Source organism: Ictalurus punctatus, chromosome 3 (assembly GCF_001660625.3).
Source record: "Ictalurus punctatus breed USDA103 chromosome 3, Coco_2.0, whole genome shotgun sequence".
In the NCBI taxonomy this organism is placed as follows: domain Eukaryota; kingdom Metazoa; phylum Chordata; class Actinopteri; order Siluriformes; family Ictaluridae; genus Ictalurus; species Ictalurus punctatus.
The window spans coordinates 24,497,817-24,515,424 of NC_030418.2; the positions used below are offsets into that span (position 1 = coordinate 24,497,817).

A 17,608-nucleotide genomic window follows, 5' to 3' on the forward strand; every position below is an offset into this window, starting at 1 on the left:
TGTAACTTCCAAATTCCATTCACTCCACTCTCACACCTTGTGTTTTTTAAATAGATGAGTGTTCCCTGTTCTGGACCTGGAGTTCCACAATACTGAACATTTTAGCACTTTCTCATCTGTATCACACCCATTTAAAAGAAATTAATTACTGAATAGTTGAGTTGAGAATAAAGGGATCTGCTGCACATGAGAACCGAACCAACGTTGTAAAATAACAGCATGGATGATTGACATGATTTCTGTTGTGCAGCAGAAAACATAATGCTGAATACATTTTTTTTTTCTAGTAGCAGTGCAGTAACTATGGACCAAACAGTGAAACTGTAGTTATCTAATCAATTATTTTGGCGTGATTTATTCATGACACTGAATAAGCTGTTTAGAATCAGAGGGTGAGTTGCTGGAAGGCTGTCGAAGGTATCTGCAATGAACTAGGGTGAATTCATACGCTCAACCTGGTCAACCTGATGAAAGTCACTTTCTAGGTGTACAATTACTGACTGTAACCCATTTGTTTGGAGCTCCTCAATATTTGTCATCTTGGCTAAACCTCACCTATCAATGGAAAGGGACAATCAGGATTACTGCTGATTAGATATTATTTGGGTGGTAGATTATTCTCAGAACAACAATGAGGCTGACATAGTCAAATGTGTTGTGATAGGAAGAGTGTATCAAGTGCAGCAGAATTGATAAAGATATTAACCACTGGGCAGTATTGCGAGTTGAGAAATTAAGTTATTGTAGTATTTATCTGGGGAAATTTGCATCTATTCAGAGACAGGTTATGCAACTGCTTAAGTCAATTTCTGGGTGGGTAACTCATATGTATTTGGGGTACCTGTGTATATTTCATGTCTCATGGGTTGCCAGAATTTCCTTGAGGTTTTTCAATACTGTCTAAACCACTGTCTTCAAGCACAAACACAAAAGCACAAAAGCATAAAAACTAAAGCTGCTAGTCATTTAAAAAAAAAAAAAAAAAAAAAAAATCCCTGCAACAATGCTCCAGCACACACGCTACTACATCAGATATCAGTGATGTGATGAGATGAGAATGATCTACCATGTATGGAATATCAGTTATGTGGTGGTCCTGAGGTGGTGTTTTCTTATATTGCAGATGTTAGAGACTTACAAGCTGTTTGTGGCAACAAATGGACTATGGTCAGTTATTTTATAGCCTACCTACAAAGTGCACCTGAGAGAGAGAGAGAGAGAGAGAGAGAGAGAGAGAGAGAGAGAGAGAGAGAGAGAGAGAGAGAGAGAAAGGAAATAGATAGATAGATAGATATACAGATGACATGTTTTATTCATTATCTGCATCCATATATTATATGTAGCCTAACTGAGGTGGAGTTTGGTACGGTCTGGAGCAGAGCGCAGTGAGCTCAGCGAGCGCGTGCAAGTGCAGGTGCAGGTGGTGGAGGCGCGCGGATCAGCGCACGTGTTTTCGCGCTCAGTTTAACAGCATCTCAGCGAGGTGGAGGCGCGCGACGCCATTTGCTGCTTTTGCTCCGTAACAGAGGGAAAACACGGCGACGTTCTCTGGCGGCGCATCCGTATCTTTCAGAGAGAAATGCACGCTTCAAAACGTCATCACGGGTAAGTTGGAGATCGATCACTTCCCATGGCTTCACTTTGCTCTTGTTTGATCGTTTATTATTTTGGCAGCTGTTTTTTGTTTGTTTGTTTTTTATTGCCTCAACAGTCTGAGGCAGTGAGTGCGCGTGGATGTGTTGATGTTAGAACTGCTGTAACTTTGAGCGGATGATGTGTGTTATAGGTGCGGTTCTATCTTTTGTCATTTGTTAACTGTGTGCATGCACAATTACTCAAGAATTTCTTGGCCCAGTGTAAAACAATTCTAATCAATAATTAAGGATACAGTGAATGGCTATTGTTATGTTATTTTAGACATGGCAGTCTAGCTTATTTCCACAGTTACGGGTTATATAAACATGGCAGTGGGTGTCCTCGTGCGTCAATAATATTCTGCTGGAATAGAAATGGGATTTTTGTGAATTGAGTTTGAGAAACATTGAGCTGTTTTTGTCTGATTTATGACTGTGAGTGCTCAATAAAATGTCCAGACTGAAAGCTCTATGGGATTTGATTCACTGACAGGAATGAGTAAATGGGGTTATACAGGCAAATGCATGAGCCTAGTGTGTGTGTGTGTGTGTGCCCATACACTGGAGAAAAATTATTGTGTTAACCTGTCAGTGGGTTTTTGTTTTAATGTCTTCAACAAGCCAAATTCACATAAACTAACAAACAAATACACAAATAAAGGTTGTTAATAGCTGCAGTTATCTTTATCTAGCTATTTCCATTCAGGCTATTCCTTCTAGCACATAATGAAAGTTATACTGAATTTTCTTCTTATGTTTTTTTTTTGTTTTGTTTTTTTAAAAAGAAGAAGACTGTATGGTTATATATTGTTTATACTACTACTTTTCTTCTACAGATATATTTGTATCAGCTCTTAAGTATGCGTTTTTGCAAATTTGCAGAAAGCTCTCAGCCAAGCATGACATTAAACGCAGGAGTGGAAGTGAACAGGATTACCATAAATGAGGTTTTAGGAATAAACTGCTGAAGAGGAGTGAACCCATTTTTATCATCAAAACTGCAGAAGTTGGCATGTTTTTTTTGAAGTTCCGGAATTTACCAGACTTGCCCAGATCAATCTGTGCTCTGTGTGTGTGTGTGCGCGCGCGCGCGCGTGTGTCCGCACGCATCCAGGCATTTGGGAGGATGCAATTTACCCATATTTATAGGAATCTAAACATGCTCCAGTGGAAAAAAATCTGCACAAACAAAAATCTGCTTTTTGTTCATTAGGTGCTCACACACTGTGAAACCCATCAAAGAGACAAACATACAAATTAAGTAACTAGAATGTATTCCCCATGTACCTTTAGTACACTTTCTTGAAAATGACTAAACATTAGGTGATTATCTTGTAGTATATAAACCTTCAGATTGGTGCAGATAGCTAGCTAATACATCAGAAATCAGATTTCATACATACACACAACCTATGAGAAAAAAAAAACATAGTTGAAAAATGGAAAATAGTTGACAATACTAAGCTAAAAATAACTTGGCCTCATTTTCAAGCTGGATATGAACAGATTTATTTGTAAATCATTTGTATGAGCATTTACACGAAAAAAATAAGTAATTAATAAAAAATCCTTTAAATTCAGAAAAACACTTGAATCCTATTTGTGCTCCTGAGTGTTTGTAAATTTACACATACGAAGACCTTGACTTGAAGATCAGCTTCAAATCATATAATTTGCGTTGATGACTGCACTTTTAATTGTGGAATTAGGGCTGTGTGATATGAGGATACCTATTTTAGGATGTCATATCATAGAAAACTGTATATTGATAGATATTTTCCTATATCATCTATATCGCCAAAGCCACACTTTTTGGCAACACGCACAAAGGTTGGAGCTAGGAGTTAGGTTTTTTTTTCTGGCATGCAGGTGAAGTTAAAATTAGGAGGAGGAATATAATATGGTGTGGACAAAATAAGATAGAAAGAAAGACATAGAAAGGGAAAGGTGGCTTTACTTTATAGCTGTATTGCTATTTATGCCTGCGTCTTGCTCATGCAGCCTTGACTTGTGAGACAGGTTGTAATTATTACAATGTTTTACTGAAGGAATTATAGCAATCAGAATGCTATGCACATGACACAAGTCAACCGTTCAGCCCATCATGAAGCAATGATTAAATTCACCAGCAGCTTGAGAGTAGCTATTATTATGAGCATTTAGGCCATAAGCACTCAGACGAGAATCAAAAATGTGCTACACAAATAGTGCAAGAATTAGCATAATTCAGCTGGCACAAAGTAGCCATGCAACTTGCCACTGGAATAAAAAATAATCAAAAGCTCATCTGCTCACTCAATTTGATTCACACATAAACACTTTGCCCTTGAGGGGTTAGCAGTGTCCTCCAAATTCATCCAGTCACTCTACACACTTCAGTCACTTCTAAGTAAACTGGTTACAGGTGTGTATATGGAAAATGTGATATCCAATTACATATAATTTATATCTGAAATACACTCTATACACTTACCATCTACTTTATTAGGAACACCTGTACACGTGCAATTATCCAATCAGCCAATCATGTAGCCGCAGTGTAATGTATAAAATCACACAGATACAGGTCAAGAGCTTCAGTTAATGTTCACATCAGACATCAAAAGGGGAAATAAAATTGACCATGGCATTGACCTTGGATTGTTGGTGTCAACATGGGATGGTTTGAGTGTTTTCAGAAACTGCTGATCTCCTGCAATTTTCACGTATAACAGTCTCTAGACTTTACACAGAATGGTGACAAAAACCATTCTGCAGTCAGAAATGCCTTGTTGATGAGAGAGGACAGAGGAGAATGGCCAGATTAGTTCAAACTGATGGGAAGGCTCAAATAACCATTCTTTACAATCATAGTGAGCTGAAACATGCAATTATATATGTTATATATGTTTGCATATATTTTTTTTTATAACTGCTTGGTGTTTGGTAGGAGTTTTTCTCCATAATCCACATGACTTTGGTGTATTGCACAGTTTGAAAACAGCTGGCAAGCATGACCCTTTGGGACCTGGAGCTTGACTGATGCTTCAGATGTGGTCTGGATTATTAGTTGGTTCATGCATCCATTTCTCTTTCACAACTCATTCTCCAGACAGACTGAATAACATTATTTCTGGGGTTCTTTGAATTCCCTTTTCTCAATTATCTGCATAACCAAAGATATCTGTCCAGTTGCAGAAAGAATACAGGATAGTATTGTTTAAAGTCTTTGATGTTTGACGTAGTTTGTCATTTATGGTGCAGAGAATACCACATGGTTCCTCTGCACACAGTGTGGAAAAGGTGTATTTTTAATTATTGATAGATTGGTCACTGAGAACGCTTGTCTGTTTGAGGGGCTAAGCTCTTTGGTTCAACTTTTAACACTTTGATCAAGGGGACAGAGTCAGATGGAGGTCAGACCATATTCTTTACAGGATTTGGTCCAGTAGCTCTGGTTTCTGATGTGCTGATGTATTTTTAATGTGCTGATATATTTCCTCCATTTGACATTATGAAGCTGATTACAACAACTTCAGCATGTGGGAGGTGATGTAGCAGATAAAATTGCAGGGAGTTTGTGTGTAGTTTCATGTTTCCCCTGTGTACTTGTGGGTTTCTTCTGGGTTCACCAATTTTCTCCCACCTACCAACAATCCAGTTGGTGGATTGGCTATGTATGTGTGTGTGTTTGTATACATGGTGCCCTGCAATAGACAGGGGTGCCTTTCAGGGCATATTCTCAACTCGAACCTGTAGGTGAATGAATGAATGAATGAATTTCTGCTTAGTGCTTTCCTGCTAATGATAAAAGGTTTTGTTCACATGGTTGAACCAGGGTCTTTTAAGACTACATTTTTTTGTTGAAAAATTATAAAGAACTCATGACCGATCTCTGTAAATTGCTTTTAGTCATTCTCTACAGATTTTTTGGTCAATATAATCAATATAATTTCTTTATCTTTCATTCTTTGCTGGAGGTCCAATCTTAGTGGGACACCTGACACAGCTGGTTTCTTCAAAGCTCATAACTTTTATAAGCTGAGTAATGGTGTAATGGTATACGGGAAACAGTTCATTGTGTGGCTCATATACAGTATTCATTCTTATGAAGAACTTTACCTTTCGCTTTATATGAAGACCTCTAGTTTCCACCTCATCTGAAGATGTCCAGCATCCACTTAATTTAAAGACCTCTAGCTTCTGCTTCATATAATGTAATCTAGCTCACACTTAATCTGAAGAATCCTAGCTTCCATTTCATATGAACACTTCTAGATTCTGCTTCATATGAAGACTTTTAGCTTCTAATTCATCGGAAGACCGCTACCTTCCACCTCATCTAAAAACTTCTAGTTTATGTTTCATAAGAAGACTTTATGGTTCAGATTAACAAAAAACTTTTAACATCCAATTCATCTGAACACCTCTAGCTTCTGCTTTATGTAACGATGTTTAGCTCCTTCTTCATATAAAGATATATAAAGTCATATAAATACTTTTTGATTCTGCTTCATATAAAGAACTCTAGGTTCCACTTCATCTAAAGACTTTTAGCTTGACAGAAAGACTTCTAGCTTCTGCATCATATGAAGACCTCTAGCTTCCATTTTCATTGTGAAAAACTGTCCAAGACCTGCTTTCTAAGATACAATTTGAAAACGACTAACTACAGGCTAACTTTTCTGACGAATGTCAACAAATACACAAGGGAATCCCATTTATCCAAGAGTTCTTTTTTTATTATTATTATTAATTTTTTTTTTAAACTCATCTTTTATGCTGTTACTTTTTTTTAAAATTATTATTATTTTTTTATTCCAGTGACTATATCATGCTCCAAAAAAAAGCTCATGGTATTCAAAAGTTGGCACATGTGTACACATGGAAGTTTAGAAAGACAAATTGCAGGATATAAGATCCAGAAGCGTATGACCAGGAAAGTGTACAAAATATATTAGAGGTGCAGTAGCATTGTAGCGTTTGTGGAATCTCTGGCGTAAGTGCTTTTCCACAATGGATTTTCCTCTGAGCCATTGTGATGCTCTGTAATTCCCAATCTCACAGTCTGATATGATTGAACTCCATGGAGATTATAATGTGTAATGTGTGTGTGTGATATTGTATAAAGATGTCGCATTTGCAATGGACAGATTGGCAAACACTAGTAGCAAGAATTAGCCAGCAACACTGCGTGCCATAACAGATGGCAAAATCAGTGTAAATTGTGCATTTATGCACCATGACATAATTAGCTTTACACTGCAAAATTAGGTATTTTAGTGGAGCTTTTGGAGGCATGTTATAACTTAGTGGGTTGTTGTGTTCATCTTGAGAACAACCATTAAAAATGGATACAAAGCATTTACATGGACCTGCAGGGGTTGTATATAAATATGTGCCTGAATGAATAATTAAATGAATGAAATTTCGCATTGTAGCCATTTGAGCTTAATAATATAATGTGGGCATGACTCATTTATGCCTGTCTGTTGGTGAGTGAGCATTTATGTGTGTAAACTTAGTTTTGCTGTCAGGATTATAAGCATGCTGAGCACTCCATTATTCCTCAGGCTCAGTAGAATACTAGCAACACCCGCATCATGCTCCAGGGTTCGATCCTGAACTCTGATTACTATGGTGGTTCGCATGGTGTTCTCACCATGTCTGTATGGGATTCTTTGGGGTTTTCTGGATTCCTCGCACTGGCCAAAAGCATTCTGATGACTATTAATTGCCCCTAGGTTTGAATGTGTGTATGTGTGTATGGAGCCCTGCATGGACTGATTCAGGATGTATTCCCAGCTCACACCCAGTATTCCCAGGATAGGTTCCAGATCTACTGCAACCCCTACCAGGATAAAAATGTTCCTGAAGTTGAATGGATGAATAAATGAATTTAGCCTGCAGCGGACCCTCATATCCAAAGTCGCTTACAGAGCTGCTTTGACATCTCCAGAGTACAAGGTAGAAGTTGAATGCTTATTTTTCTAGGTGCTCTCTCTCTCTAGTTATAGAGAGTAGTCCAGGAGCACAAACATAGCACCAACAGGTTTATAATCAGAGCAGTATGAATTAAATGCAATCATGAGGTTAGACAGAAGGTTAAGTGAGTTGATACAATGAAATTATATGATGTTTAAGTATGCATTAACCAAGAAGGATATACTTTAGGTATTTAATATTTGCCTTTGTTATTGAAGGTTTGGGCAGACAAAAAACAAAAACAGATGCTACACTGTGTCTCACCAGGCAGTGAAATCTGCTGAGACTAGCATACAGCACACAGACATACAGACAGGTGACAAATGAAAGGAAAAAGCAACATAACATGTCATCATGAGCTTCCAGAACATATTCAGTACACCTTTGCATAGTTTCTACAAGTCTCTCTTACTGAACTGCTGGAACACCATTCGTCCAAATGATATTCTGTCAGTTGGTGTTTTAATGATGGTGTTGGAGACATTGTCTAACACACCACTCCAAAATCTGAGATCTGCTGACTGTGAAAGCCATAGCATGATTTACACATATCATTTTCACACTTACCAAATCCTTCAGTGATCTCTTGTAGCCTGTTTATGTGGGCGGGGTCATCTTGGAAGACACCATGCCCATCTGGATAGAAATGTTTCATCATAGGATGAATTGAATCTGATAGAAAAAATTGTATTGATTTGTAGTGGGACAAGTGACTTCTTTATTGCGCACCGAGGGCAATTATGAGCAATTATTTCATCTAGCTCACATTTTAGTGTTTTGGACAGACAGAGATATAGCTTATTATTTAAAACTGGAAACAAGGAGCAAGAATTTGTATAGAGGTTGAATTGTGATTATATCATCAAAATGTTCACCCTAGACATCTAGGCCTGGTGTAAAATGCAGGTCTGTGGTTAATTAGTCCTTTACCAACCAAAGTGCTGTCCATGTGATAGTAGTCAGAGGAATGTGAGTATTCAAACGACATCATGGACAAATGTATAGAAGGGATACAAATTAAAGGAATATTGGTTGCTCTGTAATGTTGCATTTTGCTTGCACCTTGCAGACCGTCATGTGCCATAATGCCAGAACAGCCTCAACGAGCCTTGGCATAATTTCTCTGGAACTGTTTTGAGCGATGAACAAGCTTCCAAAAGATATTGCCTCCATTAGTGTTGATGATGGTGGTGGTGGAGGCACACAAGTCATTTTGAGGAATTATGTTCTGAACTACTCTATTAACAAAATGCAAGCCTGCATAATCCATTTAGACAGATGGTGTTATTTATTTTATATTTATTCATCTTTGTGTGTGTTTGAGAGTAAACAATTGTTGGTTTATTTTAGTGCTGATTTAGTCCCTCTAGGTATGTGACTTCTGTCAAATGTGTTATGGGGGAGGAAAGAAAAGCTCTGGTATTTTGGGACCTGGTTTTTAGACTAAACTTCTGTTTTCTGCACACCACAGAGGGATGCACTCTTTACACTCTTTCAGGTGGGTGCAGGTTTTCACTCCAACCAAGCAAAAGCCACACCTAAACCTAATGCAAGTCAGGATTAAACAGGTGGAATCAGGTGTGGCTCCTGCTTGATTAGAATGAAAACATGCACCCACAACACCCCTCCCAGAAAAGATCGGACATCTCGACAGACAGTGTGGCCCAGTCAGCTCCCTAGTTCATGAGTCAGGACACTGAGCAGGAAGTCGGCCATTTTAAGGTCTGTCTCAATCACAAAATTCTTCCAGTTGATATACATATTATTTACAGTGCTGTATTTCTTCTGTATTTGTGTCTCGTACTAAAAAATTTTAGATCTTCAAATGAAATGCAACATAAAACAAAGGCAACCTGAGTAAACACACACATACATATATATATATATATATATATATATATATATATATATATATATATATATATATATATATATATATTTTTTTTTAAAGTTATCGAACACCCTTAAACTTAAAATCTGGTTGTGCCACCTTTAGCAGCAATAACTGCAGTCAAATGCTTCCGATAAATGGAGATCAGTCTTTCACTTACTTCTAGGACTAGTATTTACTCCTATGCTTTGGTTCATTTTCTTGCTGCATAATCCAGTTGTGCTTGAGTTTCAGTTTACAGACTGAAGACCGGACATTCTCCTTTAGGATATTCTGGTAGAGAGCAGAATTTATGTTTCCCTCAACTATTGCAAGTTGCCCAGGCCCTGAAACAGCAAAGAATCCCCACACCATCACACTTCCACCACCATGCTTGACCGCAGGTATGATGTTCTTTTTGTGGAATTCTGTGTTTGGTTTACACCAGATATAACGGGACCCCTGTCTTCCAAACAGTTCCCCTTTCGACTCATCAGTCCACAGAACATTCTCCCAAAAGGTTTGGGGATCATCAAGGTGTTTTTTTTTTGGCAAAATTCATCTGAGCCTTAATGTTCTCCTGGGTTAGCAGTGGTTTTTGCCTCGCCTCTCTTCCATGGATGCCATTTTTGCAGTGTCTTTCAGATAGTGGAGTCATGAACAGTGACCTTTATTGATGCAAGAGAGGCCTGTAGATCCATTTGATGTTGTCCTTGGCTCTTTTGTGACTTGCTGGATGAGTAGTTGCCGTGCTCTTGGAGGAATTTTGGAAGGCCTGTCACTTGTGGGAAGGTTCACTACTGTGCCAAGATTTTCCATTTGGAGATAATGGCTCTCACTGTGGTTCTTTGGAGTCTCAGAGCCTTTGAAATAGCTTTGTAACCCTTCCCTGACTCGTGTATTTCAAATCTCCTTTCTGACATTTCTTTCAGGTTTGGCATAATGTGTTACTGGGTAAGACATTTTAACCAACTTGTTGTTAAAAAGTTCTATTTAAGTGTTGATTTGATTGAACAGGGTTTGCAGTAATCAGGCCTGGTTGTGTCTAGTCCAGCTGAACCACATTACGAATGCAGTTTCATATGTTTGGGGAATTAGTAACTATGGGCCAAATACATTTTCACACAGGCCCAGTTGGAATTGGATATTGTTTTTGCTTCAATAACATTATCATTTAAACACTGTATTTTGTGTTTACATAGATTGCTTCTGTTTTATCTTAGATGTACACAAAAACAGAAAACACTTTTTCACAGCACTGCATGTTAGTGATTGTAAAAGAGTACTGTATGTAAGCAGAATTTTAAATAATTTTAGACAGAAAAAGACTGCAGCGATGTACATTTACTGCAAGTACAGTTGTGCTCATAAATTTACATACCCCTTTCAGAATCTGCAAAATGTTAATAATTAAAAAAAGAGGGATCATTAAAATTGCATTTTGTTTATTTAGTACTGCCCTGAATAAGCTATTTCACATAACAGATGTTTACATATTGTCCACAAGACACCATAATAACTGAATTTACAGAAATTAACCAGTTTAAAAGTTTAGATACGCTTGATTCTTAAGACTGTGTGTTGTTATCTGGATGATCAATGATTGTTTTTATGTTTTGTGATAGTTGTTCATGAGTCGTCAGACTGCTCACTGTTCTTCAGAAAAATCCTCCAGGTCCTGCACATTCTTTGCTTTTTCAGCATTTTCACACAGGACAACTGAGGGACTCCTACACAACAATTACAAAAGGTGCAAACACTCACTGATTCTCAAGAAGGAAACACGTTACATTAAGGGCCAGGGGGTGTAGACTTTTGAACAGGATGATTGGTGTAAACTGTTATTATTTTGTTTTATTATATTTGTTGTATATTCTGTTCTCCTGAAACCCAGAATGCTGATCTCCGGTCATATATAAAGGTGTTGGGTCCTGAGGCAGACTTCATGACTGCCAGCCATTCAGGGCTGCTGTAACAGAATAAGTGCTTCTGTGAATATGTGAGGGGGTGTATCCCCATGAGTCATCTCACTCATGCTGTTCATACAACTACTACTTGACACAACTTTCACAATAGTACACCACAGATGCGATAGTAATAATAATCCAATAATATAACTTATGAATACAGGACTTTAACTTGTTTTTTTTACAAAGTTGTATTATAAATTTTACTTAAGTAAAGAATCTTAGTACTTCTTCCACCGGTGTTACTTTTAAATAATGCGAAAACTAAGAAACTCGCTTCCTTATTCGATCACACACATTTGACCTTTTTTTTGCTGCTGGGAAAATATATACACAATATACCTTCTTAACTATTCCTTAAAACGCTTATGTTCAAGCACTTTGTGGCTTTGGAGTAAAATAATGTACACACATGTGATCTATCTATATCTATTTAATTGTGTACATACACACACAAACACAAAATAAAATGTAATACAATATTTGAGAGGAAAAAAGGCATACCATCAGTTTGTAGGGAATATGGCTGAATATGTTGATGGGATAATTCTGGATAGAACCCTCTGCTCTGGACTGGGAAATATCTGGAAAGAAGCAAATAACACCAGGGTGAATCCCCCAACACTTGCATGAACAAACTGTCATCAAGACATGCAAACAATCAATTAGTATCTAATTGTTAATCCAAAAAACTCTAATTTAGATTATCTTCATTAGAATTGCAGCATGAACACAGTACCTACTGGGCCAGAAGTACTGCTTGGTGACTCTGGTACTGGTCCTGAAGATGGTTGATCATGATCCCCTTTACTAACACTGGCTGTCTTCATCCACATTTACAGCTGAAACACAAATACATGTTTATAAATCCATGCATAATTTCACACAAAATATTTGATAACTATTCGTCAGTGAATTTTTTTACAGAAAAGCCTGAAAGCTTTAACCATATACTGAGTGCTCTGGTAGACATGAAAATGCACTGCACAGCATAACAGAGCTGTTAGACCTCATCACTATAGAGGACAAAAATTTAATGACAAGAATTATTTTCTTTTCATATCTCACACATCATTGTTTTAAACTGTAAACCTGAGTGTCACATACAGAATATGCAGTTATTTTCACCTGTTGTCATCTTGCTGTGCCTAAATTTTGTTAACCTGCTGAAAAGGGCTGGGAGCTTCACTGATCTCTGCTGCTGCTGGCAGCTTGACTCTTCCTCATCCTCTCCCTCTTTCTCTCCCTCTTTCTCTCCCTCATCCTCTCCCTCATCCTCTCCCTCTTTCTCTCCCTCTTTCTCTCATTCATCTCACAATGACTGCTATTATTGTCAGCCACAGGCAAGCTGGGCTTCTTTTTGGTCAGAAGCCACAGGATGTCTCTGCCAAACTCTGGCGTTTAAACAGAAATGCTTATTTTTAAAATTAGCTTCACTGACTAACGTTAGCGCTTTGCTGCATTTCATTCAAGTCAGAGCTCCATGTCTCCAAGTCTCTGTGCACTTCCCAGCTGCCACTAACAGTGGGAGAAATAAGTATTGGACGCGTCACCATTTTTTTCAGTAAATATATTTCCAATGAGGCTATTCACATGAAGTTTTCACCAGACATAAATATTAACCCAAGAAATCCACAAATATAAAGAATTCACAATATTAAAGTCCATAAATAAAGTTATGTGTAATAAAGTGGAATGACACAGGAAAAAAGTATTGAACACGCTAAGAAAAAGCAGTTCTCCAAGGTAAGGTAAAGCACGGATCCAGCTGAAATCCGTAAGTAATTATACCTCCTATCTGTGCAAATTAATATCAGCTGGGTTAGTAAATTGATGGTCTATAAAAAGGCTTGTCGTTACCAAGGTGTCACACAAGAAACATCTCATGATGGGTAAAAGCAAACAGCTCTCCCAAGACCTTATTGTTGCAATACATATTGATGGAATCGGATACAAACATATTTCAAAACTTTTGAATCCTCCAGTAAGCACCATCGGGGCCATTATCCGCAAGTGAAGCAACATCACTCCATCATCAACCGGCCACGCACAGTAGCTCCTCGCAAGATTTCTGACCAGGGAGTCAGAAGACTAGTCAGAAGAGTAGCCCAAGACACAAGGACCACTTGGAAAGAGCTCCAGAAACACTTGGAGGCAGCAGGTGCCATCGTGACAGTGAAAACAATAGGCAATGCACTCCACTGCTCAGAGTAAATCTGTGTAATTGAAAATGTTTTTAAATTAAGTTTGGAAAATTAGTCGGAAGCTTGGTGATGGTGACGTTGAAGTTGAGCGACGATGGTGTAGTTTGTTTATAGCGTACGGTTAGCTGTTTATTTCAGGCGATTGACATGCAACACTCTATGGAGTGCTCTGATGTAGATCAGCAATGAGTGACAGGACACAGGAACTTCAGGGACCAATCAGATTTCAGCTTGGACCAGTGCCCATCTGGCTCCACCTCTGGATCCGTGAGTGAAACAAAAAGAGTGAATTTCATAGTAAACAAGCTGTAACTAGAATAATTTTTTTTTTTTATTAATTAGAACCACAGCTAAATGACAGCTTAACCAGGTATAATTTACCTTACAGTTTACCCAATGCAGATTATTCTGAAGATTTGTACATACAATGTACATCAGAAATACTGTAGGAAAAATATACATTGTACGTTTTATCATGTTTGGGGTATTGTCACTTTTTATAATCACAAACATGAATTATCAGTCTTTACTTTTCATATAGCTCACTGTAGAATCATTTACCAAGAGTGCGATTTGTGAAGAAATGGGGGGGGGGGGGGGGTGTCTTATTTGTTTGGGGTAAAAGTATATTTTTTTGGGGGGAATCATCGTTAGACATGGAAGAAATACAGTATACTGTATCACAGGCTTAAATGTATATAAGAAATAAAACAGGTTGTGCTGTTATAGGAAAATGAAAGTTTGCACCTTTTGTAATGTGTGAAACAATGAATTTCAACATCATATAGCCACTGTTGGAAAGGGGTCAAATATGCAGAAGATGCTGGAAAACCAAACAATGTGCAGGACCTGGAGGATTTTTTCAAAGAGCAGTGGGAAGTTTGACTGCTCAGGACAAACATGAGACTCGTGAACAAACATAAAAACAGCCATTGATCATCCAGGCAACAACACACAGTATTAAGAATCAAACGTATGTAAACTTTTGAACTGGTTCATTTGGGTAAATTCAGTTATTATTATTATTAATGACTTATTAGTCTTGTGGACTACATATAAACATCTGTTATGTGAAATAGCTTATTCAGGGCCGTACTAAATAAAAAAAACAAAATGCAATTTGTATGATCCCTCTTAATTGAAAAAAACCCAACATTTTTCAGATTCTGCAAGGCATATGTAATCTACTGACTTCAACTGTAAGTGTATGATACTGAAGTGAATAATGGTATTTTATTTCATATTAACTCAATATTGGTAACCACTTAACAACATTCTATTCTATCAAGCTTATCTATCAAGACTATCAAGTTTACCTTTTTAATCATGTTATTTATTTACATAAAATAAAACACTGGATAAACAAAGAATGTACTGGGAAACTGTTTTCCTGGCAGTTGAGTGGCAGGGCATTTTGATGGGGGAGAAGAAGGTCTGTGTGGTAGAACAGAAGACATGGTTCTGAGAGAAAGCACACCCAGAAGGCCTTAGACAGCTGTGATGCCACTAGGGAGAGTTAGAAACAAACTTGAGAATCTCCAGTTTTTTCACTGGCTTATGCAGCTTTTAGGCAAAACACCATATGCACTGTGTGAAGTAGTGTAAATGTACCCTCACAGGTATAACAGTTATCCTCAAATCATCAGATCACTGCCCCACTAGTGACTCTTGTAGTTGAATAAGCACAAATCCCTACAGTCATGCTCCAAAATCTAGTGGAAAGACTTCCTATAAGAGTGGAGGCTGTTATAGCAGCAAAATTGGGACCAACACCATATTAATGCCCAACAAGCACATCTGGTTGTGATTGTCAGATGTCCACATACTTTGGGCCATATAGTGCATATACTAAAAGTCCAAAAAACGTTCCCTAGATGTACCACCCTAGTCAAAAGCTTTTGTACCTTGAATGCCAGAGAGGAACATTTTTCTGAGCGTATAGTACTTGTTAGCAAAATGTTCAATTTTATACAGTAAACATTTGCACTGAATCATCAAAAGAAACACCTGAATAGACTTTGTAAACACATTACTGATGTCGTCACCCACAATCTTGCTATTGTGTAAAGATACACTATATGGGCAAAAGTATGTGGACACATGACCGTCATGCTCATATGCTGGCCTTCCCCAAACTGTTGCGACAAAATTGGAAGCACACAACTGTCTAGAAAGTCAATTACGATTTCCCTTTACTGGAACTAAGAGGCCCAAACATTCTCCAGAATGACAATACCCCTGTTCATAAAGAGGCCCATTAAGACATGGTTTACCAAGGTTGGTGTAGAAAAAATGGGAGTGGCCTGCACTGAGCACTGACCTCAACGCCACTGAATACTTTTGGGTGAATTAGGAACACCAACATTGCCAATTCCATATTAATGAGCATGGTTTTGGAATAGTATGTTCAGTGGTCAGGTGTCCATATACTTTTGGCCATATAGTGTATGTAATAGGTTGTTAAAAGGATTGAAATAATAATAATAATAATAATAATAATAATAATAATAATAATAAACATGAATAACCATGTATTTTCTGATCATTATTCATTTCTTGTCTACTGAAATGGTATTTTTCCAATGCCTGTCACTGAAATTTTTTAGGTTGCCTACAGATGAACAGCAGCTAAGCCAGTTTGCATCAGTGAAGCCGCTGGTGAGCGGTGCTGCTTTGCCTGAAGGCACTAGCACTTGGGCAGTGCACACTGTTTGGATTTGACACTTTGGTGCTGTGCTCGGTGTTCACTCACATTCAACTTTCACCCAGTTTAGACTAACCAATAAGATGAATCCTCATATGTGACATAGCAAAGATGCGATGAAATAGTTATAATAGAGGAGCTGCTAATAAGTTTATATCTCATCATACAAAGCTTTTTAATATAACCTTAAAAGACATTACCATGACTATCAGAAAAAAAAGTTAGCATGGAGAAATGCCAGCACAGAAACAGGAATAGTTTGTCAAGTGTCATGCCAACCGTGTTTTCTCCCTTCTTCTTCAAAGGACAACCAGAGCCAAAACATTTCTTATTTGAGATTTTGATACATGTAGGAATTCATAATGCGGAATGGGCTAGCTAAATGTGTTACGATGTCAATTGTATTTTCTGTGGTATTCATGGATCTATGTCGGTGGTGGTATGGGTGTCTTCTCTCCTCCTGTTTTCAAATGTATGATTGAAATGATGATTGAAATGATGTGGCACTGCTTCAGGATCGTGGTAAAAATGTTAATCATTTGTACTGTACATCTACCTTCGTGGTGAACAGAGCATGAAATGTGGATCATCTGTAGGCGCCCTTAGTCTGACTAGCATGGAACAAAATATGGATTGGTACAAATTTGCAAGTTCCTAACCTCAGACTGACCTTTCTACTGCTCATAACAGCAGAAATCATATGTATTTCTGCTCACAATGTATGACTACCCCACATAGTATGGATTTATACCAAATCTAATGTTTAATGTTAGTGTTTCTAGTCCCCTCAGGCTGAAAAATTGTTGAAAAGCAGGTAGCCCAAAGCTCTAATGGTGTGCATAGTTTTATATGCAAAAGAAAAACCACAAAAAACCCTGAGATGCTAAAAATATGTACAGAAGTAGTTGGGGTAAAGTTGTCAGTACAGTTTGTCATATTTTCAGAAAGCAAACATAGTCCTTTATGTATGGAGACTTTTGGGACACCATTTATATCTAATACACCTGATCCAAGCACTCGCCATTTTCTAAAGAGCTGTGGTGCATTAGAATTGGAACTAAACTATGTACTTAGGTAAATTTAAACGTACCCTAACGCTAACAGACATGATGCACATAACATTTCCTTTGCTCTCTCTTCTAGATAAACTCTAGGAGACACCTGCTGTCTTCCTGAAATTGTGATCATGAGGCCTTCCTGTTTCATTCTGTTTGCCTTCATCCTCTTCAGCAGGTAAGCTATGCTGGTGATCTCCATTCGGCTGC

The 17,608-nt window shown here is 37.8% G+C and overlaps 1 protein-coding gene across 2 annotated transcripts in view; it reads left to right on the plus strand.

Annotated features, from left to right (window-relative positions):
• The first annotated feature begins 1,106 nt into the window (after positions 1-1,106).
• Positions 1,107-17,608, plus strand: part of LOC108262825 (gamma-aminobutyric acid receptor subunit pi) — a 61,000-nt gene continuing 44,498 nt past the window's right edge. For both annotated transcript variants that reach the window (XR_001812018.3, XM_017463173.3), the window contains exons 1-2: positions 1,107-1,605; positions 17,487-17,576. Coding sequence is in view for 1 of the 2 variants with exons in the window: in XM_017463173.3 (XP_017318662.1) it covers positions 17,530-17,576 (47 nt within the window). In the remaining variant the exon portion in view is untranslated. The remainder of the gene's footprint in view (positions 1,606-17,486; positions 17,577-17,608) is intronic.